Source organism: Rattus norvegicus, chromosome 15, assembly GCF_021556685.1.
Source record: "Rattus norvegicus strain SHRSP/BbbUtx chromosome 15, alternate assembly SHRSP_T2T, whole genome shotgun sequence".
Lineage (NCBI taxonomy): Eukaryota > Metazoa > Chordata > Mammalia > Rodentia > Muridae > Rattus > Rattus norvegicus.
This window is the reverse complement of record NC_141548.1, coordinates 46,620,511-46,646,914: the sequence shown is the minus strand read 5'-3', so window position 1 is coordinate 46,646,914 and position 26,404 is coordinate 46,620,511. Positions and strand designations below refer to the sequence as shown.

Here is a 26,404-nt window from a genome sequence, read left to right as displayed (position 1 = left end):
CTGAGGAACATCCAGACTGATTCCCAGAATGGTTGTAACAGTCTGCAATCCAACCAACAATGGAAGAGTGTTCCTCTTTCTCCACATCCTTGCCAGTATCTGCTGTCACCTGAGTTTTTGATCTTAGCCATTCTCACTGGTGTAAGGTGAAATCGCAGGGTTGTTTTGATTTGCATTTCCCTTGTGACTAAAGATGTTGAACAATTCTTTAGGTGTTTCTCAGCCATTCGGCATTCCTCAGCTGTGAACTTTTTGTATAGCTCTGAACCCCATTTTTTCTTATTTATGTTTGTTTATAACTTTTTACAATATATATTTTTTTATTAACTTGAGTATTTCTTATTTACATATCGAATGTTATTCCCTTTCCTGGTTTCCGGGTCAACATCCCCCTAACCCCTCCCCCTTCCCTTCTTTATGGGTGTTCCCATTCCCATTCTTCCCCCATTACCGCCCTCCCCCCAACCGTCACATTCACTGGGGGTTCAGTCTTAGTAGGAACAAGGGCTTCCCCTTCCACTGGTGCTCTTACTAGGCTATTCATTGCTACCTATGAGGTCAGAGTCCAGGGTCAGTCCTTGCATAGACTTTGGTTAGTGGCTTAGTCCCTGTAAGCTCTGGTTATTTGGCACTGTTGTTCACATGGGGTCTCAAGCCCCTTCAAGCTCTTCCAGTCCTTTCTCTGATTCCTTCAATGGGCGTCCCGATCTATGTTCAGTGGATTGCTGCTGGCATTCGCCTATGTATATGCTGTATTCTGACTGTGTCTCTACATCCATGCTCCTGTCGGCCTGCACTTCTTTGCTTCATCCATCTTGTCTAGTGGCTGTATATGTATGGGCCACATGTGGGGTAGGCCCTGAATAGGTGTTCCTTCTGCCTCTGTTTTAATCTTTGCCTCCTTGTTCCCTGCCAAAGGTATTCTTGTTCCCCTTTTAAAGAAGGAGTGAACCATTCACATTTTGATCATCTGTCTTGAGTTTCATGTGTTCTGTACATCTAGGGCAATTCAAGCATTTGGGCTAATAGCCACTTATCAATGAATGCATACCATGTGTGTTTTTCTGTGAATGTGTTACCTAACTCAGGATGATATTTTCCATTTCCATCCATTTGCCTATGAATTTCATAATGTCATTGTTTTTGATAGCTGAGTAATATTCCATTGTGTAGATGTACCACATTTTCTATATCCATTCCTCTGTTGAAGGGCTTCTGGGTTCTTTTCAGCTTCTGGCTATTATAAATAAGGCTGCTATGAACATAGTGGAGCACGTGTCTTTTTTATATGTTGGGGCATCTTTTGGGTATGTGACCAAGAGAGATATACCTGGGTCCTCAGGTAGTTCAATGTCCAATTTTCTGAGGAACCTCCAGACTGATTTCCAGAATGGTTGTACCATTCTGCAATCCCACCAACAATGGAGGAGTGTTCCTCTTTCTCCACATCCTTGCCAGCATTTGCTGTCACCTGAGTTTTTTATCTTAGCCATTCTCACTGAAATGGCTCAGGTGAAATCTCAGGGTTGTTTTGATTGGCATTTCCCTTATGACTAAAAAGGTTGAACATTTCTTTAGGTGTTTCTCAGCCATTCGGCATTCCTCAGCTGTGAATTCTTTGTTTAGCTCAGAACACAATTTTTTAATAGGCGTATTTGTCTCCCTGCGGTCTAACTTCTTCAGTTCTTTGTATATTTTGGATATAAGCCCTCTATCTGTTGTAGAAGTGGTAAAGATCTTTTTCCAATCTGCTGGTTGCTGTTTTGTCCTAACCACAGTGTCCTTTGCCTTACAGAAACTTTGCAGTTTTATGAGATCCCATTTGTCGATTCTTGATCTTAGAGCATAAGCCATTGGTGTTTTGTTCAGGAAATTTTTTCCAGTGCCCATGTGTTCAAGATACTGCCCTAGTTTTTCTTCTATTCGTTTGAGTGTATCTGGTGTGATGTGGATGTCCTTGATCCACTTGGACTTTAGCTTTGTACAGGATGATAAGCATGGTTCGATCTGCATTCTTTTACATGTTGACCTCCAGTTGAACCAGCACCATTTGCTGAAAATGCTATCTTTTTTCCATTGAATGGTTTTGGCTCCTTTGTCAAAAATCAAGTGACCATAAGTGTGTGGGTTCATTTCTGGGTCTTCAACTCTACTCCACTGGTCTACTGTTTGTCTCTGTACCAATACCATGCAGTTGTTATCACGATTGCTCTGTAATACTGCTTGAGTTCAGGGATAGTGATTCCCCCGGATATCCTTTTATTGTTGAGGATAGTTTTAGCTATCCTGGGTTTTTTGTTATTCCAGATGAATTTGCAAATTGTTCTCTCTAAGTCTTTGAAGGATTGGATTGGTATTTTGATGGGGATTTCATTGAATCTGTAGATCGCTTTTGGTAAAATGGCAATTTTTACTATATTAGTCCTGCCAGTCCATGAGAATGGGAGATCTTTCCATCTTCTGAGGTCTTCTTAAATATCTTTCTTCAGAGTCTTGAAGTTCTTATTGTACAGATCTTGCTTGATTAAAGTCACACTGAGGTACTTTATATTATTTGGGTCTATTATGAAGGGTGTCGTTTCCCTAACGGCTTGTTTCTCTTTTGTCTAGAGGAAGACTACTGATTTATTTGAGTTAATTTTATACACAGCCACTGTGCTGAAGTTGTTTATCAGCTTTAGTAGTTCTCTGGTGGAACTTTTGGGATCACTTAAACATACTATCATATCATCTGCAAATAGTCATAGTTTTACTTCTTTTCCAGTCTTTTTGCCCTTGATCTCCTTTTGTTGTCTGATTGATCTGGCTAGAACTCCAAGAACTATATTGAATAAGTAGGGAGTGAGTGGGCAGCCTTGTCTAGTCCCTGATTCAAGAGTCAAGTTTCTCTCCATTTAGTTTAATGTTAGCAACTGGTTTTCTGTATATGGCTTTTACTATGCTTAGGTATGAGCCTTGAATTCCTATTCTTTCCAGGACTTTTATCATGAAGAGGTGTTGAATTTTGTCAAATGCTTTCTCATCATCTAATGAAATGATCATGTTGTTTTGTTCTTTCAGTTTGTTTATATAATGGATTGCATTGATGGTTTTGCATATATTAAACCATCCCTGCATGCCTGGGATGAAGCTTACTTGATCATGGTGGATGATTGTTTTGATGTGCTCTTGGATTCAGTTTGCCAGAATTTTATTGAGTATTTTTGCGTCGATATTCATAAGGGAAATTGGTCTGAAGTTCTCTTTCTTTGTTGGGTCTTTGTGTGGTTTAGATATAAGAGTAATTGTGGCTTCATAGAAGGAATTCGGTAGTACTCCATCTCTTTCAATTTTATGGAATAGTTTGGATAGTATTGGTATGAGGTCTTCTATGAAGGTCTGATAGAATTCTGCACTAAACCCGTCTGAACCTGGGCTCTTTTTGGTTTGGAGACCTTTAATGACTGCTTCTATTTCCTTAGAAATTATGGGGTTAACTGCTGAACCACATTTTTAATAGGGTTATTTGACTCCCTGCAGTCTAACTTCTTGAGTTTTTTGTATAGTTTGGATATAAGCCCTCTATCAGTTGTAGGATTGGTAAACATCTTTTCCCAATCTGTTGGTTTCCATTTTGACCTAACAAGAGTGTCCTTTGCCTTACAGAATCTTTGCAGTAATATGAGATCCCATTTGTCAATTCTTGATCTTAGACCATAAGCATTGGTGTTTTGTTCAAGGAAATGTTCTCCAGTGCTCATGTTTTCGAGATTCTTCCCCACATTTTCTTTTATTAATTTGAGTGTATCTGGTTTGATATGGAGGTCCTTGATCTACTTGGGCTTAGGCTTTGTACAGGTTGATAAGCATTTATCGATCTGCATTCTTCTACATGCTACCTCCAATTCAACCAGCACCGTTTGCTAAAAATGCTATCTTTTTTTCGGTTCGATGATTTTGGCACGTTTCTCAAAAATCAAGTGACCTTAAGTGTGTGGGTTCATTTCTGGGTCTTTAATTCTATTCCACTGCTCTGTCTGTCTCTGAACCAATATCATGTAGTTTTTATCACTATTGCTCTGTAATACTGCTTGAGTTCAGGGATAGTGATTACCCAGGAAATCCTTTTATTGTTGAGGACAGTTTTAGCTATCCTGGGTTTTTTGTTATTCCAGATGAATTTGCAAATTGTTCTGTCTAACTCTGTGAAGAATTGGATTGGTATTTTGATGGGGATTTCATTGAATCTGTAGATCGCTTTTGGTAAAATGGTCATTTTTACTATATTAATCCTGCCAATCCATGAGCATGGGAGATCTTTCCATCTTCTGAGATCTTCTTCAATTTCTTTCTTCAGAGGCTTGAAATTCTTATTATACAGACCTTTCACTTGTTTGGTTAGAGTCACACCGAGGTATTTTATATTATTTCTGACTATTATGAAGGGTGTCGGTTCCTTAATTTCTTTCTTGGCTTGTTTCTCTTTTGTGTAGAGAAAGGCTACTGATTTATTTGCGTGAATTTTATACACAGCCACTTTGCTGAAGGTGTTTATCAGTTTTAGTAGTTTTCTGGTGGAACTTTTGTGATCACTTAAATATGCTATCATATCTTCTGCAAATAGTGATATTTTGACATCTTCTTTTCCAATCTCTATCCCTTTGATCTCCTTTTGTTGTCTGATTGCTCTGGCTACCACTTCAAGAACTTGAATAAGTAGGGCGAGAGTGGGCAGAGTCGTCTAGTCCCTTATTTTAGTGTTATTCTCTTCAAGTTTCTCTTCGTTTAGTTTAATATTAGCTATTGGTTTTTTGTATATGGCTTTTACTATGTTTAGGTATGTGCTAGGAATTCCTGTTCTTTCTAGGACTTTTATCATGAAGGAGTGTTGTATTTTGTCAAATGCTTTCTCAGCATCTAATGAAATGATCATGTGGTCTTTATCTTTCAGTTGTAGGATGATGTCATAGGTGACGCAGTTACAAGATAGGAGAAGGCCTGTCATTGGATGAGAAGGAAGGATGGGTGGGAGAGAAGTTTGAAGGAAGAGGAGGAGACTAGAACAGAAAGGAGACAGTAGGATGAGAGGGAGAGAAGCTGGGGCAGGATAATATGTCAGGTGATGTTAAGATCTCGCTCTGTGTATTTACAGGTTGTTATTAATGTTCCTAAGGGATGGATGGTACCAGGCTTTGTATGTTTAAATGGGCAATTATATCTTACCAAGTGGGTCAAAGGTTATTGTGTTGTATGTTCTTTAATGTATAGATTTAAGTAATATAATGGAGTATGGGCAAATCGTCTGGGCCACGGCAGAGTTGGGATGTGTTTCCACCAAGATATCTAGCAGATACCTTGGGGCACCATGGTGCAGGACCTAGCAGGGAAAAAGACAACCTTACTTTTTTTTATCTTTATATTTTTACAACATCAGATGGCAGACCAAGATGATGGGCAAGAATTCACTAGTAATCTTAAGAGTTGAGAGAAAATTTTATTTTCCAAGTAAGAGGGGGTGGGAGCCATCTTAAGTCACGTGATATCTCAAGGGCGGGAATTCAAACAAAGAAAAGGGGAAGCAGCCTGGGCTGGCAGGCTGTAGGTCCCCTATTGTGTGATAAGTAATGGTAGCTCATAGAGTTAGAGATTAAAAGTTGCTTTTTAAAGAAAGTTGTTTAGAAAGTCTTTCAGGATACTCATATTCTTTTTAACGTGGATTCCACGGGAATTTTGGGTTGAAATCCTAGTTAGACAAGCTACTTCTTAATTACAGGTATTATTAAAAAGTGATTAAGTTTGATTTTAGAAAGAAGAGAGTAAAGAGATTACCTGAAACAGGTGGGGATTTTCATCCATGGTTCAGAACTTAGATAGGGAAAAATTAGTCACTAACTCCAAGTAGAGAGTTGTGATGAATGTCTGTAACACCAGGGAGAGTGAATGCAGACATATATTATATAAGTTATTAAGGTTAAATAAAAATCTGTGGCTCTGGGTAGAGAGCTTAACAGATTGAGATATTTTGGGCAAAAGTTCTGGTTTGATATGTTGCTTATTGATATTGGAATTGATAGAAGGTATTTGGTTTGTTTTATGAATTACCCCACTAAAGACATAGGGCTCATTGATGCTGGCTAGCGAGGGTTTGTAATTACTTTTGATATTCCACAATAGGAAGCTTAAATTCTCCTAATGTGGGCTCCACGGGAACTTTGAGTTCATTTCCTGATGTCATAGCAAAAGCCTATCAGGCTCATTGTTTAGCTTACTTCCTTTTTAAAAAATTGTTTAATCTACCTAATGGGTGTGACTTTGAGTTTTATGGTTATATTATTACTCTGGAAAAGATTGCAAGATACAAGCTTTTCTGGTTACAGACTAAGGAGCACAGTATTTTGGGAGAAAGAATTTGACTTTTTGTTTTCAAAAAGGATGATTAGGCTCTGGAAACCTCACAGAGTCATAATGATCAGATTTGATAGAGGTAGACCGCCTGAAAAAATTAATGCAGGAGAATCAAAGAAAAAGAGATTTCACCCATTCAGAGCCTGCCCCACATGTGGCCCATATATATATATCCAATTAGACAAGATGGATGAAGCAAAGAAGTGCAGGCTGACAGGAACTGGATGTAGATCTCTCCTGAGAGACACAGCCAGAATACAGCAAATACAGAGGCGAATGCCAGCAGCAAACCACTGAACTGAGAATAGGACCCCCGTTGAAGGAATCAGAGAAAGAACTGGAAGAGCTTGAAGGGCAACCAGAACTTCCAGGGACTAAGCCACTACCTAAAAGACTATACATGGACTGACCCTGGACTCTGACCTCATAGGTAGCAATGAATATCCTAGTAAGATCACCAGTGGAAGGGGAAGCCCTGGGTCCTGCTAAGACTGAACCCCCAGTGAACTAGATTGTTGCGGGGAAGGCGGCGATGGGGGAGGATGGGGAGGGGAACACCCATAAAGAAGTGGAGAGGGGGGGATTAGGGGGATGTTTGCTCAGAAACCGGGAAAGGGAATAACACTCGAAATGTATATAAGAAATACTCAAGTTAATAAAAAAAAAAGAGATTTCAATTCTAAACTTTTGTCTTGAGAGTTGTATTTTACAGAGTGTGCCTACTTGGATTCCTGGTCTCAAGGACTTTCAGCTGGGTCCAGTCAGGACACATTGGCTACAGAATTTGCTTCATTCTTCCTACCACTTATCACCAAGCAATTTCAAAGCTCATGTAGAGCTTGAATAAGTTATAGAGGAGTCGTCACCCCAATTCCCTGGACTTTGGGGGGCTGAAAGGGGTTATTCTAACGTTGTTTTTTTATGAATTTAGAAATGTTTGTAATTTAACAGGGAGGAATTAGCTAGATTGAGTTATACAGTCGTAGTCTCATTTGTTAACTAAGCTAAAATTATATCTTTGTTTTGATATAGAATTAATTTGTTAAAGGTTTAAAAGTACAAGGTTTAGAGACAGTCCTTCTATTGATGTCATTACAAACTTCTGAGTTGATTACACATGTGAGTTAAGGGCCAAATAACAAACATTACTGACTTAGTGAGAGAACTTTCAAGATATTATTGAGATATAAAGACAACAATACAGATTGTCTTATATAGGTAGATGGTTTTCAAAAATGTCAGAAATCCACAAAATTTGAAATTTAAAGTTATTTATTTTTTGTTGAGACATATCTGCTCCTAACAGTTCCCCTTTGGCGGATTTAACGAAGAATTTGAACACCTCTACCTCCAGGTGAGGCAATACTTTGTGGCTAGGCAGCCACTGTACAAAACTGCCTGTTTCATCTGCAGACTAATACTGTCCAGAAAAGGACAAATTATGCAGAATAGTTGACTGATAAACCCTGCCAAGACAGGGTGATCAGCCCTTCAAAATCTGAATTTCAAGAGTCTGTCAGTTATTTAGGGCCTAAGGCTGAAGACTTGGGCTCACATGTGGCTAACAGGGGACTGTGCTAGTGTAGATTTGTCTCGACAACCACTCATTTCTGGAAGTCATGTTAGGCTTCCTTTGTGTATAGATATTTGGTCATTCCCAGATTTCTGATGTGGTTGAAGACATTACAGTCTCATAGCTGATCAGGCTGTTTAACTCTAAATATACATATTTTATTGGATAGTTATGAGATAGTATACAAGCTAGCCAAGATATAATACAGATTTTAAGCCTTTCTTAAGCTGGAATGGATAACTAAATGTTCTGTTTAACTGATATAGTGTTGGACTGGGTGTTAGATATATTTTATGCTCTTAACTACAAAATGATAATAGTTGTGCTCAGCTTATACTTGAGAGAAAAGTTTTTTTAAATTAGACAAAAAGGGTGAAATGTGGGATGATGTTATAGGTGAGGCAGGTACAAGATAGGAGGAGGTCTGTCACTGGATGAGAAGGAAGTATGGGCGGGAGAGAAGTTTGAAGGAAGAGAAGGAGACTAGAACAGAAAGGAGACAGGAAGAGGAGAGGGAGAGAAGCCATGGCAGGAAAATATGGCAGGCGATGTTAAGATCTCACTCTGTGTATTTACAGGTTGTTATTAATGTTCCTAAAGGATGCACGGTACTAGGCTTTGTATGTTTAAGTGGGCAATTATATCTTACCAATTTGATCAAAGGTTATTGTGTTGTGTGTTCTTTAATGTATAGATTTAAGTAATGTAATGGAGTGTGGGGCAACTGGTCTGGTCCACTGCAGATTTTGGATGTGTTTCCACCAAGATATCTAGCAGATATCTTGGGACACCACGGTGCAGGACATAGCAAGGAAAAAGACAACCTTACTTTTTTATTTTTTTATTTTTACATTTTTATATTTTTACAACAACATTCAGTTTGTTTATACAGTAGATTACATTGATGGTTTTCCGTATATTAAACCATCCCTGCATGCCTGGGATGAAGCCTACTTGATCATGAAGGAGGATAGTTTTGATGTGCTTTTGGATTCGGTTTGCAAGAATTTTATTGAGTATTTTGGAATCAATATTCATAAGGGAAATTGATCTGAAGTTTTCTTTCTTTGTTGGGCCTTTGTGTGGTTTAGGTATAAGAGTAATTGTGGCTTCATAGAAGTAATTCGGTAGCACTCCATCTGTTTCAATTTTGTGGAATAGTTTGGATAGTATTGGTATGAGGTCTTCTAGAAGATCTGATAGAATTCTGCACTGAACCCATCTGGACCTGGGCTCTTTTTGTTTGGGAAACTTTTTTTTTTGGGTTTTTTTTTTTTTTTTTTTTTTTTTTTTTTTTTTTTTTTTTTTTTGGAGCTGGGGACCGAACGCAGGGCCTTGCACTTCCTAGGCAAGCGCTCTACCACTGAGCTAAATCCCCAACGGGAAACCTTTAATAACTGCTTCTACTTCTTTAGGAGTTTGGGGTTGTTTAAATGGTTTATTTGTTCCTGATTTAACTTCGGTACCTGGTATCTGTCTAGGAAATTGTCCATTTCCTGCAGATTTTTATGTTTTGTTGAATATAGGCTTTTGTAGAAGGATCTGATGATTCTTTGAATTTCCTCTGGTTTTGTAGTTATGTCTCCCTTTTCATTTCTGATTTTGTTAATTTGGACACACTCTCTGTGTTCTCTCATTAGTCTGGCTAAGGGTTTATCTATCTTTTTTATTTTCTCAAAGAACCAATTTTTGGTTCTGTTGATTCTTTGTATAGTCCTTTTTGTTTCTACTTGGTTGATTTCAGCTCTGAGTTTATTTCCTGACTTCTACTCCTCCTGGGTGTATTTGTTTCTTTTTGTTCTAGAGCTTTTATGTGTGCTGTCAAGCTGCTGATATGCTCTCTCATGTTTCTTTCTGCAGCCACTCAGAGATATGAGTTTTCCTCTTAGCACATCTTTCATGGTGTCCCATAAGTTTGGGTATGTTGTACCTTCATTTTCATTAAATTCTAAGAAGACTTTAATTTCTTTCTTTTATTTCTTCCTTGACCAGGTTATCATTGAGTAGAGCATTGTTCACCTTCCATGTATATGTGGGCATTCTTCCCTTATTTTTATTGAAGACCAGCTTTCAACCATGGTGGTCTGATAGGATGCATGGGATTATTTCTATCTTTCTCTATCTGTTGAGGCCTGTTTTCTGACCAATTATATGGTCCATTTTGGAGAAAGTACCATGAGGTGGTGAGAAGAAGGCATATCCTTTTGTTTTAGGATAGAATGTTCTAAGATTTCTGTTAAATCCATTTGGTTCATGACTTCTCTTAGTCTGTCTATGTCTCTGTTTAATTTCTGTTTCCATGATCTGTACATTGATGAGAGTGGGGTGTTGAAATCTCCTGCTATTATTATGTGAGGTGCAATGTGTGCTTTGAGCTTTAGTAAGGTTACTTGTTTTGTTTTGTTTTGTTTTTTCATTTTTTTTATTAACTTGAGCATTTCTTCTTTACATTTCAAATGTTATTCCCTTTCCTGGTTTCCGGGCAAACATCCTCCTTACCCCTCCCCCCTCTATATGGGTGTTCCCCTCCCCATCCTCCCCCCATTACTGCCCTCCCCCCAACAATTACGTTCACTCAGGGTGCAGTCTTGGCAGGACCAAGGGCTTCCCCTTCCACTGGTGCTCTTACTAGGCCATTCATTGCTTCCTATGAGGTTAGAGCCCAGGGTGAGTCCATGTATAGTCTTTGGGTAGTGGCTCAGTCCCTGGAAGCTCTGGTTGGTTGGCATTGTTGTTCATATGGGGTCTTGAACCCCTTCAAGCTCTTTCAGTCCTTTCTCTGGTTCCTTCAACAGGGGTCCCTTTCTCAGTTCAGTGATTTGCTGCTGGCATTTGCCTATGTATTTGCTGTATTCTTGCTGTGTCTGTCAGGAGAGATCTACATCTGGTTCCTGTTGGCCTGCACTTCTTTGTTTCATCCATCTTGTCTAATTGGGTGGCTGTATATGTATGGGCCACATGTGGGACAGGTCCTGAATGGGTGTTCCTTCTGCCTCTGTTTTAATCTTTGCCTCCCTATTCCCTCACAAGAGTATTCTTGTTCCCCCTTTTAAAGAAGGAGTGAAGCATTCACATTTTGGTCATCCTTCTTGAGTTTCCTGTGTTCTGTGCATCTAGGGTAATTCAAGCATTTGGGCTAATATCCATTTATCAATGAGTGCATACCATGTGTGTTTTTCTGTGATTAGGTTACCTTACTCAAGATGATATTTTCCAGTTCCATTCATTTGCCTATGAATTTCATAAAGTCATTGCTTTTGTTAGCTGAGTAATATTCCATTCTGTAGATGTACCACATTTTCTGTTTCCATTCCTTCTGTTGAAGGGTATCTGGGTTCTTTCCAGCTTCTGGCTATTATAAATATGGCTGCTATGATTGCTTTTTAAAAGACAGTTTCTCTCTCTCTCTCTCTCTCTCTCTCTCTCTCTCTCTCTCTCTCTCTCTCTGTGTGTGTGTGTGTGTGTGTGTGTGTGTGTGTGTGAGAGAGAGAGAGAGAGAGAGAGAGAGAGCTTTTATATATCTATATAAAACTAAACCTGCATTGCTATTCCAGTAATAGTCCGAATGGGTTTCACAAAGCAAACCTGTATTAGAGCATGATGGTGGAGAGGTTGGGAAAAGGAACCCTCATACACTTCTAGTGGGACCACAATTTAGTCTAACTACTGTGGAGTCAGTATGGAGGTTCCTCAGCAAATCTAAAATTTGAACTTTCGAGCAGTATAGCGATCCTACTCCAGGGTACATACCTGAAGGACTACAAAGATAGTTGCACATCTCCCTTTACTCCTGCCTATTCATAATATCCAAGACATGGAATCAGCCACAATGTCCACCAACAGATGTATTGTTAAAGAAAATGTGAACTCCTCATCGAGGAAATGAATCTTTGTCATATGAAATGATTACAGAAATTCACAACCAATCAAAATGGAGACTCGTGGGACTTCATCCCAATGAATACAAAACATTTCCTGTACTCAAGGAATATAGCAGAGGATGGGGAAGAAAGATTGAAAACTCAGAAGATCAAGGAGTTTGCTGTGTGATTGTGTCTCCTAGTGATATCAGAAGTTATGCCCATAAAGTCTTACCAACATAGTTACTTAAAGATGAGATGAAAAAAGACAACAACAATAGACGTGCCAAAGTGGACTGGGAAAACCCACAAGACCTGAGCCCTACTCAGGCAATTAAGAAATATGGAGAATAGGAGAAACAGTCTTGTCCAGAGAAGAGCACATGTCATAACAAGTAATGAAAAAACTATTGATGAATTGGAAAGAAAGCAAAGAGGAGCACATGGTAGGCTTTGGGCTGAATGATGAGAAGAGGGAAATGATGTTATTATAATATCAAAAATAAAAGGAAAAATGTAGTAAAAAAATACACAAAGGGGTTTTATTCAGTTACTTTCTTCAAGGTATTACATGGTGGTAATCCAGGCTAAAAATAGCTCTCAATGTCTGTGCCAATTTATGAACTCAAGTTTTCAAAGAAAAAATCAGCATATTTCCTGGAGTTTCTTGACTAAAGATTAGTGAGCACTTTCAGAATTGTGATGAGGCATGGCATAGTTATGCTTGTTTTCCCAGCAGCCACAGAAAGTCAAAGAAACATGCTTGTCAAGTCAGATGAGAGGTTGAGGTGGCTATGGGGACATGTGCTGAGTATTCCAAAGGGGTCAGGGAAGAGAGATTAGAGTCTGTCACTGTGGTGGCTTCTCCCACATTTCTTTATACTCATAACTGTGTTCTTGTTTCTCACCCTAATCATATACAGATATCTATTCTGTAACATTGCATTTCCAAGTTGGTAAGAAATCTGGCATATAATTGCAGAATCATTACAATATAAGGTGTCAAAGCCTATAACTTTAGACATTCTGCTTCCTGAGTTAATATCCATTAATCATTACTTACTCCTCTCCATATCAGGACAATTCCAGAAGTGGAACTTTCCAACTCCTTGTCATTTTTCTAAATATCATGAAGGTGACTTTTCTGCCCAAACTTATCAGTGAGCAGCTGGGCATTTATTTAAAATGTTTACCAACCCAGAACTCTATTCTTCAATACAGAAAGGAAGAAGATAAATATTTTACTGAAAAATACACAGAGTCATAAACAATCATTTGAAAGAAGAGGAAGAATAAACTCTGAAGTAAGGGCTTGAGCTGAGGTCTTGCTTAGTGTAGGGGACACTTGTCTGACTGATGTGAAGTCCTGAGTTCACTGTTCACAAATCTCTATTTAAACATATTTTTATGAATACTGGGCCAATGGGTTCAGCCATTTAAACACCTGCTGTGCAGACAGGAGGTCTTCAGCATGTACATTAAAATCCAGATGTGGACATATGCTTATACTTCCAGCACTAGGAGGCAGAATCAGAAAGATCTCTGACTGGCCAGCCATCTTAACTGAACTGTCAGGCTTTAGGTTCCAATGAGAGGTCCTGACAGCCAAGGCTGTCTTCTAACCGTCACAAACATGTGCATACTTATGTACGCACTTTTGATAGAAGCTTCTTAGAGGAGAAAAGAAGGATTTGACTCCACACTGGTAGAAGCTTTTCCTATTCAGTTTTAGTTAGTGTAGCAGTTCCCAACATTCCCAACACTTTGACTCTTTGATAGAGTTTCTCATGTTTTGGTGACCCCCAATCATAAAATTATCTTGTTTCTTCATAACTGTAATTGTGATACTTCTATGAATCATAATGTAAATATCTGCTAGGCAAGTCTCAACCCACAGGTTAGATCTTATTTTGATTATCACCAAGACATCCATAGAAAAACTCATAATTGTATGTAAATTCTTAAGTCATGCTAATGAGTAATTGTGAATGCAAATTTCTAGAGGGCTCTTTCATTGACCCCTTTTTGTTTTTGGGGGGAGAAAAGGCTAGGATGGGCTTGCATGAGTATGTATTCTCTCATACTTCTGGAAGACATTGGTAGGGATAAAACAGGGGAAGGTGTCAAGAGAAATGAGAGAAATAAATGATAGATATCCTTTATCCTCACATCTTGAACAATTGTGGTGTTTAAAGTGAGGTGAAGAAATTCTGTGACTACACTTGTGAAGAGCAATGCATCAGGGGGTGCCATTGGTGGGTAACCCTCTGGAGGAGGCAGGATGGATGCTCCTAAAGAGTCTTATTGTGCTGAGGCACTGGACACTCATGATAGCCTGTGGTTTTCCAGCAACAACAAAAAATTTCATTAGAACTCACCGGAAAAACACAGTTTTACCAATTACTTCACAAATGTGGCATACAAATTTTTGTTTTTTAAATGATTCACTAAATATATACACTGGTTGAATTAACTTAGTGAAGCCTTTCACGAAACTAAAGAGACAAGAAGCATGTTGCCTCTGAGGCAGAGAGGAGTTGCACATTCTGGCCAGTCTACAGTGAGAGCAGCAAGGAGATGCATCCATGTAAAGAGCACTCATGTAAAAAGCTTCTGCCAAACTGTTACTAAGGAGGTTATGACTACCACAGACTCCCTCAAAACTGAAGAACCAGGCTGGGCCTTTATAGTAAGACAACGTGTCCTGGGTCTTGGAAGACAGAATAATAGTTTTCAAGCCTGACATAAACTTACTGAAGCATAGTTGAATGAAACAATGTGAGCCTCTGCAGCCTTTCCTAACCAGTTATCTGCAGAATGATTTCAACTATCACAGAATAGAGGGGGGGTCTTGGTAGAAAGAAAGCCAGGTGTCTTCTGACCTGAACCTGTACTTCTCATCTATTCTGTAGGAAGACCCCCTAGAACTCTCCCAAACTATTGAGACTATCTACATTGCTCTTAGTTTCCAACCATACTGGATGACTCCGACTACTGCAGAAAAGCCCACAAACTCCTGTTATAGGTCAGAAAGAAATCAAAGTAGAAACTTACCTGAAATCTTCTTCCCTTCTGGCTATTTTTCTTAGTGCCAGAGGGTGTTATATAAGCAAAAATTCATCAGTGTTCTTACACGCTCTGGACTTTGCATATTATAATACTGATTTGGGCAAAATGTGCAATGTTATGGGATAATGAAACACATTTTGGCAGACTTGAGGCATTCTTCCTAGGAGAGAATTCATACTTATTACTATAAACTTGGTCAAAAGATGCTGGCTGGGAAACTATTGGTCTTACGGGGAAACTTACTATTGTTTTATTAAATGGTTGCATTGTCAGATTAGCACCTTGGTACTTACGTTTATACTATAAATCTTTGCTACTCCCAACTGTGATCAGAAAAGCTCTTTTGTGGGCAGGAACTTTAATTAATGTGGAGACTTGTAACTGCTCAAAATTTTTAGAATAAGTGACTGTTGCATGCTCAGCCCTAAATGGGACATCTATTTTATTCAATGCCTCCTAGAACATAGAAAAAGAAAGGATGAAAATAGAGACAGAGGATAGGGAAGAGAGATACAAAACACTCTTCTGAATATGGCATGGCCATTGTATTTATGAAGTCACAGTATTTGTGGTCAGCTGAAAATGATCTGTTCAAGATCAATACAGTCAAAATTCCATTACTGGGGAAGGGCTCATACAGTCTCAACATGAGCTGAGAACCTATTGGTCATAGATCAATGTTGTGAAGGCACAGAGAATTGTTTTGCTTTGGTGATATAGCTCCAGGTTGTCAATGCTCCAATAGATGACCCAATCTTCACATGCATAGTGGAAGCATTAATTGGTCTCTGGGTTACAAAAGAAAAAAAGACTGTGAATTTGGGAGGAAAACATGTTATAGGGGTCCAGGGGGAATTCCGGAGTGTGAGCCATGGATATCGTCAAAATATGCTGTATACATGCAAAATAAATAAATAATGCTTAGAAAAACCACCTGTTTTGTGGATTTAAAGGAAAAGAAAGCATTAAACAGGAAACAGGGTTGAGTAGGTAGTAGTAGTATATACATGGGAGAATGCTGTTTAAGAATCAAATCAGTTTTGCTTCTTTCACTTTCAGTAAGATTAAGTACACATCTCTAACAGTTTCCAGTTCTTTAAGAAGGCTTGACATTCCTTGAAGTGACAAAGTCCACGGTGGGCTCTGCATTGCAGGTACCAGGAAACTCTTATCTTGCTAGCTTGTTTGTGCTATTCTTTCTTGGTGCTGTAGCCTCAAGCCTGGTGACCTAGACAGTCATCAGTGACAGAGGACAACACTTAAGGCTTTCTAAATCTTCAAAATGTTAAATAATGGCTTCCTGGAAAACACCCCAGACCTTGTCTGGTTGAGGGTAGATGTCCTTGCAAGTCTGTTTTCTGTTTCCACATGGGTGACTTTCCCAGGCAAGTTTGAAGAACAGCCTTTCATTCTATCTCACCCCTGTTGAGTCACATAGCTGTACAATGGGACCAGGCACTTCAGGAAAGAGTGACAGTATGAAATAAGGAAGCACGAGCAATGGATTCCACAAGAAGTGAGTGTTTCCAAAATGAGGTGAAGAAGTAGAGAAACAAAGCCATCATCCTATCATTTCCTAAATTGAATACTTTGGCCAAGTAGCCTGATGGGCCAACAGGCTGAGATTAAGCCCCCATAGTGTTGAACTTATTAGGGGAATCTTAAATACATAGGAAAATGTGATCTTCACTTTTGGGGATTCCAATTCAGTTGACATGATGATGTCTGGGCATTGGTATTTTTAAGGGCTCTCCAGAGAGAGTGTTCAGTCAGGAGTGAGGATTACTGGCTTTGATCAATGTCTCAGTTGTTCATGGGAAATAAGCATGTGATGTACTCTCACTACCCTTCATTTGAATTTTTACTGGAAGTTCAGATTAACTGCTCCTTGACTTCCTTCATTTCCAGTAAACAATGTAATTAAATATACAAACATAGTAAAACTCCAGGATGATTTTGGGCTCTAGACAAATGCAGAAGATTTGGTCCTTAATACAGTCTCTAATGACTATTGCTCAAATTCTCCACATGGGAACAGTTATTTCAGTAACCACTGGTCTTTGATAAGTATAGAACTGCAAGGATGTTCTTCCAAAATCAGTAGCTCAAATTCTTGACTGGGGAGCTAGCTATAGGTAAAAACTGGCAACTACTTTATAGGCTGTCAGTGTCCTGTTACTCACTGCCTCTTGAAGGTGAAAACATGAGAAGTAAAATGTGAAGGCTCAATAGAAAACTATGGACCATCTATTTCTAGTTTATCTAAAGTCTCTACTGCATGGCCCATAGATAATATAATAAGCAGCCACTAATGTTACAGAGACATTTATGGACTGAGGACGAATGAGAATAATAACTTCCTGTCAATTGAGTGGCCAGAAGCAATACTATAAACAGAGTAAATGATTTTGCTTCCTTATGCACTATTCCCAGGATCTGCCACAACACAATGTCTTTAGCAAGAGGAGAATGACTTAATGCAAGACACAAAGCTCTACTATCAGTTTCTACCACGCATGTCTCATAGTCTATTAATTTTCCTCACTATTGGCAAATCATGCTTTTAATTTAATTATTGCTTCTTTCAGAAATATCACACATTTCCTTTGGACTTTGAATAATCTTACTTCACAACTATCAGTAATTCTGAGAGTAACTCAATAACAATGAGAAGCATCAAAACATGTCAAATCACTTCACAGCATTTTTGTTGTTGGGAATGAGATGGGTGGTGGTACTGAAAGAGCTTGTGTATAATGTTTAAAGCAATGGTTCTTCTCAACTTTCCTACTGCTGTGATCCTTCAATACAGTTCCTCAGGTGGTGACCCCAACCATAAAATTATTTTCACTGCTACTTTACAACTGTAATTTTGCTCTTGTTATGAACCCTAATGTAAATATCTGATATGTAGGATATCTGACATGTGACCCCTCTAAAAGGGCAACCTACAGGTTGAAAAACCTCTGACTTAGACACTTTAAAGTTATTTAGGCCAAGAGTAAGATAAGCCTAGGGAGTCTAATATCTGGAACTGTAAATTTCCTTAAGATTCCATAATTAACTATTAAGACTTTTTTAAGGAGAAAATATGGCACTTACAGTTTTACATTGGAAATGGGTTCCTGTGGAATGTGTGGGGTTTGTGGCTGGCTTTCCACAACTTTTCATGTGTTTGCTTGATGTTGACTCTAGTACATGCTTGAAAGTGTCCAGAAAGTTCAGTCTCTTGCTTTAATGTCAGTAATATTTTAAGCATATGATCTCCATCTCCCTCCCTCTTACTTTCACTATGGGAATGAGGCTCACATGGACTTTTACAACTTTCTGAACACAAGTGTACAGGTGTGGTTATTGCTTAAATTTGCTGACAAAACTCTAAGCATAGTGTAAGAATTTTTAGGAAGACATCATCATCATCGTTGTCATCTTCATCATCATCGTCGTCATCATCATCATCATCGTCTTACTTATTCACTTTATATCCTGCTTACTGCCTCACTCCCAGTCACCCCTTCCACAATCTTTCCTCCCATCTGCACCCCCTTCTCTTCTTAGTGGGTGTTCCCCTACCCTGGCACATCAAGTCTCTGTGAGACTACGCACATCCTTTCCCAGTGAGGCCAGACAAGGCAGCCTATCTAGAAGAACATATCCTGCATACAGGTAACAGCTTTTGTAATAGCCCCTGTTCAAGTTGTTATAGACCCAAATGAAGACCAAGCTGCACATCTGCTTAACATGTTTGGAGAGGCCTAGGTTCAACCTGTGTATGCTCTTTGGTTGGTGGTTCAGTCACTAAGAGACCCATGGGTCTAGGTTAGTTAACTCTGTTGGTCTTCCTGTGAAGTTTCTATCCCCTTAGAGGTTGCAATTTATCCTCCTATTCTTCTGATCTCCTTCCAATGTTTGACTATGGGTTTCTGCATCTGTCTGAGTCAGCTGCTGGGTGGAGCCTCTCAGAGGATGGTCATACTAGACCCTGGTCTGTAAGGATAACAGTATCATTAATAGTGTCAGGGATTGATGCTTGCACATGGGAAAGGTCTCAAGTTGGGCTGGTTATTGGTTGACTGTTTCCCCAGTCTCTGCTCCATGCCCTGTTTCTGCATTTCTTGTAGACAGCTTAAACTTTGGGTTGAAAGTTTTGTGGGTGGGTTGGTGTCCCTATTAATTCCTGCATGACTGCAGGAGGTGGCCTCTCCATGTTTCATATCCTCAATGCTGTAAGTTACAGCTAAGGACACCCCCATTGATTCTTGGGTACCTCCTTTATCCCAGGTGTTTTTCCTGGAGATGCCCCCATCAGTTGCACACATCAGTTGCAGATTTTTAAGAAGTGTTTTTCATCTTAATTTTGGTGGTTGATGAAGTGTCTCAATAGGTAAAGGTTAATTACCAAGACTGACCACCCGAGTTTGATTTCTGAGACCCACAATGTGAGAAGAGAGAGCCAGTTCCCACAGGTTGTCCTCTGACTCTCTCTCTCTCTCTCTCTCTCTCTCTCTCTCTCTCTCTCTCTCTCACACACACACACACACACACACACACACACACAAACACACACACACTACATTTCAATAAATGTTAAATGTAATCCTTTTAATGTAAATCTCATAGAGGTTTTGAATTGATACTTTGAATTTTTATTTCATAGAATTATACGTGACACATGAAATACTCTACCAGGTAAGAAATAAAAGTAAAAAGAAAGGAACAATCAAAAAATGGAATGATCATGAATGAGGACTTCTCTCAATTTTAATGATCTTTTAGCTTACACTGGGAGAACAGAAAGAGTGTATTCTACGAATTTAAGTCCAATTAAATGAAGAATTGCTGGCAATATGCTTTGTAATATTATGTATGGCCATGTAAATATGGGGGTTCTAATAATATATATGATTTATAGAAGTATTGGGTGATATAGGCCTGCTCAGGGCATATGTGAATTCTAATACAGACTACTAGCCCCTTCTTAGCACTAGGAGGTATGTTTCTATTCATCTTTATGAGGTAATATCCTTGGGTCACTGGCTTTAAGACGTGGGGTTGACATATTTTAAGTGTGTATTTGTCTATGCATGTATGTATATGTGTACACATATGCTAGGTACATACATGTATATGTACATATAATATGTATGTGTGTATATCTTACAAGAAGAAGGATTACCATTAAGTTTATCACCTTACAGTGACAGGTAAGTATGTTTATTGCTATTTCTATTTTGGAAATTAGTTTTTACTGATTTCTAACTCATTTTTTTAAAACAAACCAAAATCTAACAAAAAATGGACAGTTAGCCAACTCTTCTGTTTGTTAATCCTGTCAGTCACTCCAGACTTTGAACTTCCCTCTTTGGGACTCATTTACAATTTAAAAATGAAAATGTAAACCCATCTTGAGGCTAGAGACAGCTCAGCGTTTAAGACCACTTGTTCTTGCAGAAGACCAAGGTTCGATTCCAACACCCACATGTAACTCCAGTTTCAGAGGATCTTATATCTCATTTGACTTTAGTAGCTGCCAGGCACACATATGGCACAGACCTACACATAGACAAGACAATCATACACATAAAATAAATACATCTAAAAAATATGCTGATTTAAAATAATTTTATCTGACTGTATTGACGTCCAGAGAGATTTTCAAGATGAACAGGTAAAGTAAAATATAAAAATTTATATGGTCACTGTCCTGAATCTCTACATCTTCAAGTCAAAATTTACCCTGAATTCTTGACTTTCTCTATCTATGGACAGCCACCCAGTTTTTGAATATTGCTGAATAACTGCAGTTGAGGAAGAAGATGTTCTAGGAAATGAGTGAAATGATCCAAGACCTCTTCCCTGGCCTAGCAGGTCTTTCTGACAGAGGAAGCAGAGTGGGAAAATGGGAGTCTTGCTAGAAGCCAGCCTTCACTCTGTCCTGCCTGACTAGTTTGCAGGGGTGAGGGTTTTAATAGCAACCCAGTTGAAGCGTCTTCCTGTTACAGCTTGCCTTTGATACTTAGAGTCAATATGCGTTCCAGAACATTGATTTTGAGATGGGTCCACAGATGAACTTCAGAGACACAGCACTCACCACATGAAAGTCTACAAAGCCTCCTGTTCTCTTTTTAGCTTTGCATTAAAGTCCACAGCATTCCTCTCAATTTTTAAGTGTTTTATAAACCAAGGGAGACTTCACTGTTACTTATTTAATTTGACATTGAGAGAAACTGAGTTGTGTGATAAAACTGAAGTTTATACTTTCATATTTTGATTTCCTGGTGTCCCTATATTATCTTTGTGAATAATACTTCTTCCTTAACCCTGTTCAATTTCAGATTCCCAGTGTTTAGTCATAGTCCTTATCCCCTACCTTCAAAAGTTATCTCAGGAAGACAAAACAATCTCTTCATTGACAGCAGAGATACAGATGCATGTTGGGGCAGCAGCCTGCCCACTCGTTCCTGCAGAGTTAAGCTGAAGGTCAAAGGCAGAGCAACTGCTCTCCATGCTGGTAATAAACTGTCCTCAGTGTGCCTTGTCTCTTTGCCTCTTCATCTTGAGGACAACTTTAACTATTGTAATTGGGGTCTCTTCTTGTATGTGTGCATTAACCCTATATATAATGCGAGAAACTGAGGCACAGAGAAAAGTTTGCCCTTTTCTTGAGTGCTGCATGCATGCGTAACCTGATGGAGGATGCAGTGGTTGTCATTGGGGCTCAGGCATTTAACTGGGAGACAGAAGAAGTCTGATATTTGTTTTACATACATGAAAATAGACATGCAAATAAAGAAAATCCAGAGAAAACATGTATGTCTGTTACATTTCTAGGGAAAGAGCAAAGGATGATGCTTGGTAATTTGAAGAGTTAAACAAGGGAAGTGTTGGCAAAAGTGTGCACAGAGCTTAGGGGAACAAAAGTCTGCACACGAGTTTGATGAAAGTAGAGAAGTTTTATCTGCAGTAAGTTCAGCATAAAATGGGACGGGTTCACTGCAAGAATCCACAGAAAAGGATGTTGTCTGGGAAAGACACTCATATAGGCATTGTCTTCAGAAGGGAAGACAGCCAGCTCATAGAGATCTTGAATGGAATGTGCAATGGAAAATGCCCTGGCTATACTCATACACTCTTACATCTTCCTATCATCTAATTGTGTCCCCTTGGTAAACCCTATACAAGCCAGGAACAAAGCCCATCACTGGTCAGCTTAGAAAATACAGGCAGACTGGAGCAGGTTATTCGGAGGATTGGAACAAACAAGATCTACAGTCCCGGGGCATTTTGATTATAGAAATAATCTGTTACTGGAAATGAGTCACCAGGGGCTTCAAGAGCAGAAAAACACAATGAAGGAGCTAGCAAATATAGTATTAACAGGTTCAAAGCAAGCAGAACCAGGATCTCAGCCCAGAAGGTGGGAGTAGAACACAGAGAGTAGACCACAGTCTCAGAGAAAGTTTACAGACAAGAAAAAGGTAGGCACAGTGATAGAGAAGAGAGAATCCAACGGTCACACAGAAGCAACAGTGATTCAGGGTTCTCCCAGTGGGCAAAACTCACTGGGGTAACACCAGCAGACCTCACCATTCTCCAGCTGTCAGCTCCTCTCTGAAGTCAACAGCAACTTTTCACGTTTCTTCTCTATGGGAGAACAATTTCTTCCAAATTGTTCAGAAAGTCTATCCTAGCAAAACTTTTATCAGCAACTTTATAATACACTAAACTATGCATAATATAAACTTGATTGGAGAAATTTGATCTATTAGGGAAGTAAATTTGGCCTTAGTATCGCTATAATGATGGAAAGTTTGGGCTATGTGCAATCTGTCAGGTATCTGAAGAGAAATTGTTCAGAGTCAAATCTTTGAAGTAGGCAGGTAAAATTCTTCTAGCCTAGCCATTTGCACAACTGAAAGTCTGCTGGAAAAGTTGAACAAATATCTTGGTGGATTTAAGTTATGATGTTAAAAACAATATGGTAAGAGAAAAAAGAACATAATAAATTTAATATGCATTAAATAGTGTCTTGAAATGCAAGAGTGCCACTGTTTAAAAAGAATTCAGTCAAAATATATTTTAATTGTCTTAGTTTGTATGACTTGACTCTGAAATGTTCTTTAAGGAGGTAGGACACAATCATTCTCAGTGGGTAACTGAGCAAGCAGGCAAGGGTCAGAGGGAGATGTGCTTTTTAAATATCGTGTTTAATTCTTTTATTAATCACTCCATTTGTTTCCATCTCAAATGATATCGAACTTCCCAGTTACCCCTCCACAAACTTCCCATCCTACATCCACCCTCTCACCCCTTCCCTTTGCTCCACGGGGGTGCTCCCCCACCCACGCACCCTCTCCCGCCCCCACTGCTCCAGCATCCCCCTACTCTGGGGAATCAAATCTCCACAGGACCAAGGGCCTGCCCTCCTGCTGCTGTCAGGCAAAGCCATCCTCTGCTACAGATGTATCTGGAGTCATGAATCCCTCCCTATACACTCTTTGGTTGGTGGTCTAGTCCCTGGGAGCGCTGGGTGGTCTAGCCAGTTGATGTTGTTCTTCTGAGGGGCTGACATCTCCCTCAGCTCCTCCAGTCCTTCCACCAGCTCCCTGTTGGGTCCCTGAGTTCAGTCTGATGGTTGGCTCCAAGCATCTTCATCTGCACTGATCAGTTGCTGGCTGTACCTCCCAAGGAGCAGCTACCCCAGGTTCCTGTCAGCAATCACCTCTTGACCACAGCAAGAGTGTAAGGTTTGGTGTCTGTAAACAGGATGAATCCCCAAGTAGGGCAATCCCTGGATGGCCCTTCCTTCAGTCTCTACTCCACCACCCCCCTTTTCTTTCTTTGGACAGGAACATTTCTGGGTTAAAAACTTTGAGATGGGTGGGTGTCCCAATCTCTCCACTGAGGACTGTACCTATCTGCTAGAGGTGGTCTCTGCAGGTTCTGTCTCCTCCTTCTCTGCACATTTTGGCTAGGACAAAACAGCAACCCACAGAATGGGAAGAGATTTTTACTCATCGATAGAAGGCTAATATCCAAAATATGTGAAGAATTCAAGAAGTTAGACGCCAGAGAGTCAAATAACCCTATTAAAAAAGTGGAGCTAAATAGAGATTTGTCAACTGAGGAATATCGAACGGCCGAGAAGCACTTAAAGAAATGTTCAACATCCTTAGTTATCAGGGAAATGCAAATCTAAGATTCCACCTCACACCAGTAAGAATGGCTAAGATAAAATATGCAGGTAACAGCAGATGTTGTTGAGGATGTGGAGAAAGAGGAAGACTCCTCCATTGCTGGTGGGACTGCAAGCTGGTAAAACAACTTTGAAAATCAGTCTGCTTGCTTCTGAGAAAATTGGTAAATAATTCTATCTAAAGACCCAGCTATACCATTCCTCGGCATATACCCCAAAATGTTCCAACACATAATAAGGACACATGCTCCACTGTTCACAGCAGCCTTATTTATAATAGCCAGAAGCTGGAAACAACCCAGATGTCTCTCAACAGAAAAAAATGAATACAGAAAATGTGGTACATTTACACAATGGAGTACTACTCAGCAATTCAGAACAACGACTTCATGAAATTCGTAGGCAAATGGATGGAACTGGAAAATATCCTGAGTGAGGTAACCCAGTCACAAAATAACACACTTGGCATGCAATCACTGATAAGTGGATATTAGCCCAAAAGCTCACAATGCCCAGGATTCAATCCACAGACCATATGGAGCTTAGGAGGAAGGAAGACCACGGTGTAGTTGCTTCAGTCCTGCTGTGAGGGGGGAAATGATCATTGAGGGAGGTAGAGGGAGAAGGGGACCTGGGATGGATACAGGAGGGGGAGGACCTAAGGGGGTATTATCAAGTACTGGAGGGGATGGAAGAGAGGTAGAAAGGGTCAGAAAACCAAATAAAAATATGTATCAGGGAGACATGAGGAACTGAGAATAGCCACTGGAGGGTCCCAGACACCAGGGAAAAGAGAGGCTCCCAGAACCCAACAGAGATGACTCTAGTCAAAATATCATGTTTTAAACCACATGTATACATTATTTAAAAATCCTTCTATTAAACAAGAATTTTGATCTTCAGAGGGCTAGAGAAACATACACCATGTATGACACAATTTTACTGAATTCATCTTAAGCCCAGTAATATAAGCTGTACATTCTAGACCCTCCCTACCTCTTTCCCTATCTTTCTCCCTCCCTATTTGCCTTCCTCTACCTCTCTCCCTCTGGCCCTCTCCACTCCATGTTTCCACGTTCTTAGCTCTCTTTCTTCCAGGATTTTTCCAGCCTATCAACATTATTTTTAATTAGAGGGGACTATTAGCCTGTTATTTCCCTACCTTTAGAGCATAGCTTTACAAACAATACATATTTATGAATAATTTCTGCTCAATGGTGTCTTTATCTCTCCATAGAAACTATGAGAAAGACATCTGTTACTGTCTCATGCTTTGTTCCTGGTTCTATAGTTAATTTGTTTGGGGGGGTGGGACGGAGGGGTTATTTGGTGTTGTTGAACACCTACTCATGTAGAAATTCTCTTCTGTAAATGCTCCCTAGTAGTCATCCCATTGACTTACTTATTCTTAAGTGTTTCTTCAAGGCTGGGTTTCCCCTCCTTGTATTCTTTGGGTGAATGCAGTTGTCTGATGCTCTCATGAGTGTTGTTGTAGTATTCTTACTCTCATACCCTACAGATTGCTGAATGTGGCTGGTGGGAGAATCTTGGTTAAACTATTATGAACAACTGTTCTACTTTTCACCTAAAGTGAAAAAAGTGGAAAAAGGAGCCCGTCAATGTGTAAGGAGAGTGTTATACTCAAGATATACTCTATATCAATAAATACAGCAAAGAAACACAATCAAAAGTGTGGCGGGGGCAGGAGGAGGTGGCATGGATCCCCCATACATAATAATTACAGATGGTTAGGTGCAAAAATCTTATACAGTTAGCAGAAGACTTGGAAGACTCAAGAAAGGTTGAAAGGCAGTCCATTGGATGTCCTGACTCAGGCAAGTCAGTCTTGTTTGGCTAAACCCTTCAGGTAATTAGATGAGGCTAACTTACAAAAGGAGAGTAATCTGTTTGTTCAAGGTCCACTAAGTTAAGTCTTATCTTTGTGTTTAGACACCTTCATAGAAATATGCAGAAGAATATTTGAACATATGTCTGAACATGAAGACTTAATTGAGTTGACATAAGAAACTAAACACCACATGTCAAATTCTAATCTTTAAGTCTTTTCAAACTCTTCTCTCATTTTTAAATATTCAGTTGCACTCATTTTCTCTGCTACTGAACCACTTTCAAATATGACTTTCCTATTGCTCAGTTCAAAATGAATAGAATTTATGAATATGTGAATGTCTGTCATTCATACACAATATTTGCATAAATGTTAGTTACACACTGACAGGAGTGCATGTCAACAACTCTAGGTACCAGGGGTAGAAGGGTTAACACTCTTTTCTATTTGAATACTCTTAGCTTTACTAACAG

At 39.4% G+C, this 26,404-nt stretch overlaps 1 protein-coding gene across 1 annotated transcript in view; it reads left to right on the top strand.

The window, feature by feature from the left end:
• Ssxbl1 (SSX family member B like 1) overlaps positions 1 to 21,419 on the top strand; it is a 40,627-nt gene extending 19,208 nt beyond the window's left edge. The window contains exons 6-7 of the mRNA XM_087586864.1: positions 19,544 to 19,575; positions 21,222 to 21,419. Of these exons, the coding sequence (XP_087442990.1) occupies positions 19,544 to 19,555 (12 nt within the window). The 3' untranslated portion in view covers positions 19,556 to 19,575; positions 21,222 to 21,419. The remainder of the gene's footprint in view (positions 1 to 19,543; positions 19,576 to 21,221) is intronic.
• Positions 21,420 to 26,404: the final 4,985 nt, after the last annotated feature.